Source organism: Nicotiana attenuata, unplaced genomic scaffold, assembly GCF_001879085.1.
Source record: "Nicotiana attenuata strain UT unplaced genomic scaffold, NIATTr2, whole genome shotgun sequence".
Classification (NCBI taxonomy): domain Eukaryota; kingdom Viridiplantae; phylum Streptophyta; class Magnoliopsida; order Solanales; family Solanaceae; genus Nicotiana; species Nicotiana attenuata.
In genome coordinates this window covers 56,044-58,770 of record NW_017672082.1, presented here as the reverse complement: position 1 = coordinate 58,770, position 2,727 = coordinate 56,044, and the positions used below count along the sequence as shown (strand labels likewise).

Below are 2,727 nucleotides of genomic sequence, written 5' to 3'. Positions count from 1 at the left end.
ATGAACGAGGTGGAAGCGCCCTACTTGTTCAATGAAACTCAACAAGCGTTAAAACAGGTAACTTTAGATACCTCTTTCTAATTTGTTCTTAGATTAATTTATAGATGATCATAACCTTTCTCTTTGTGATTGTAGGCCTCGGTGCTTCACCATGAGACTTTTCTCCGGTATCGAGAAGAGTTAAACCAATATGAGGTCGAGATTCGAGGGCTCACTGAGAAGAGGGATTCTTACAAACTTCTCAGTGAGCAACGTGAGGGGAAGGTTAAGAACCTCCAAGCGGAGCTAGAGGTGGCTCGGAAAGAGCATCCCGACTTGGTCGAGCAGGTAAGAAGCATATTTGAGGTTAGTGACAATGAGACAGACACGGTGGCTAACGGTCCAAACCTGCAGGTCCAAAAGAAGCTTGATAAGATCGAGCAATTCCGGGCAGAGGTGGATGCGGTAAAGGTCGAGGTTGAAGAGTGGAAAAGCAACATGGACCGCTTGGCCTTGGAAAAGAAGACTGCCCGGGCACAATTGGTTTTGGCTGAAGTCCAGCTTCGAGTTGTAAAGTAAAAGGCCTTGGTGCAGGCAAAAAAGATCGAGAAGCTCCAGTCCCAGCTAAATTCGGTCGTCTCCGATCTAGAAAATCTAGCCAATAAGCTTGAGACGGCCAAGTCGAAGGCCAATGCCGAGGCGGCCCAGGTTTGAGCATAGGATATCGTCGAGCACGCGAAGCGGCAATCCCAAAGGGAGAATCTCAAGGAAATTCATGCTCGGGTTTTTGACTTATCGGCCGAAATTGAGAGTGCCAAGGAGCTCGAAGTCGAGGCCAAAAAGTTGGCTTATCCCGAGGATGATGATGACTTCGAGGGTTTAAGCGGATCCGAGTGCGGAGGAGACCCCGAGGGTGATGAGGCGGCCCTTGGAGAAGACCAGGCCACTTAGGCTCTTTGCAAATGTTTTTTTTTATTTTTCGTATTACCTTTTAGTCGAGGCCTTTTGACCTTTGTAAAAATTTGTATCGAGGCCGTTTTGGCCCTTGTAAAAATCTTTTGATATGTATATAAAGCCTTTTTCCCTTTAGTATATTTTTGAGATTTTTCCTTTGCTTTGTCATTTATATTGCAAAGATTAAAATTCCTAAGCATGAAATAGTTAGGTTATGCTCGGAGGTTCGAACAAGCCTTGACCTCAACATTATTTTGTTTTTAAGGCACTGTGGGGGTTCGATGTGATCGAAATTTTCTCAAAAAGTACTTATCCTTTTTTTAGGTCATAGTTTGTCGAGGGTAGCTTTTAGAACCGGTGAAGAAATTTTAAGGCCTTGTTGTTTTGTTACGGGTCTCAGACGTCTTCGAGCGGTGTTAATATAGCCTTAGCCCTTTTAGTTCGTGTGTTGCCCAGTGGGCTCGCTATCCCGAGTTATCCGAGCTTGCTTAAAATTTGATCGCCTAATAGGTCTTATGCCCCCGAGCTTTGATAGCTCGGACCTTCCGAGCTTGTTTTCGGATGGCAATCCCGGAGTGAGAGTGATTGTTTGAACTCGGATTAAGGTGGCCCTTGGGCTCGATACCTTTAAGGGATCAGATGTAGGAAATTCCTTGAGAAATGTAAGAAAAAATTAAAGGATAAGATATTTGTCCGCAAGGAAGAGACTTTTTTTATTCTTGTGCATAATAGTTATACATGTGTACATGCTTTGTGCCAGGGTTCGAGCAGTCTATGCCGGCATGGTTTATTTGTCCGTTTTGCCCTTACAATAAATCCTATCGATCGAGACCCATCAATCATGAAGTTTCTTTTCTTGCTAAAGTCAATATCCGAGGGTAATGTCCCCCAATATTCGAGGTTGATAATAGAGAGAAGCCTTAGATACTATTGATGCGATATTTGATACCGATTCATGACCGGCCTTCTATTCCAAGTTAGCATGATCCATTGTTGCCTCGTTAAAAACCTTGCTGGAAAACCCATTTGAGATAAAACCGGTTCAAGGAAAAAAGAGTGCAATGCGTGCTTTCAGACCTAATATTTTATACCGTTCGTTGTTGGCTAACTGCAAGCGTTAGTTCAAAATGTAAATAAAAGAAAGAATGGGCCCGTACCTTAGCAGTAATATCATTTCAAGTGAGTTATATTCCAATTGTTCGGTAGTTGCTTGCCGTTCATTGTTCCGAGTTTGTAGGATCCATTTCTGGTGATCTCGATAATTTGGTACGGTCCTTTCTAGTTCGGCCCCATCTTTCCTTCGTTTGGGTTTCAGGTGTTTAGTGTGACCTTCCTTAATACTAAGTCCCCGACATTGAAGTGTCGAAGGTTGGCCCTTCGGTTGTAATATCTCTCGATCTGTTTTTTTTGGGCGGCCAACCGAACAAGGGTGGCTTCGCGCCTCTCGTCTAATAGCTCAAGGCTCATATTCATGGCCTCGTCGTTCGATTCTTTGGTCGCGTATCGAAACCTAAGACTTGGTTATCTGAATTCAACCAGTATTAGGGCTTCAGCACCGTAGACCAGCGAAAATGGGCTGGCCTCAGTGCTGGATTTTGAGGTCGTTTGGTATGACCATAAGACTTCGGGCAGGAATTCCTTCCATTTTCCTTTGGCATCGGTTAACCTCATTTTGAGGTTTTGGATTATGGTCTTGTTGGTGGATTCTGCTTATCTGTTCCCATTAGGGTGGTACGGTGTTGATAGGATCCTTTTGATCTTGTGATCTTCAAGAAATTTGGTTACTTCGCTACC

The 2,727-nt window shown here is 43.9% G+C and overlaps 1 protein-coding gene across 1 annotated transcript; it reads left to right on the top strand.

Annotated features, from left to right (window-relative positions):
- Positions 1–930, top strand: LOC109211706 (cingulin-like). The gene is made up of 4 exons (XM_019375271.1): positions 1–57; positions 136–522; positions 574–687; positions 790–930. Exons 1-4 carry the CDS (start codon positions 1–3, stop codon positions 928–930), a joined length of 699 nt encoding a protein of 232 aa, XP_019230816.1.
- The last annotated feature ends 1,797 nt before the right edge of the window (positions 931–2,727 follow it).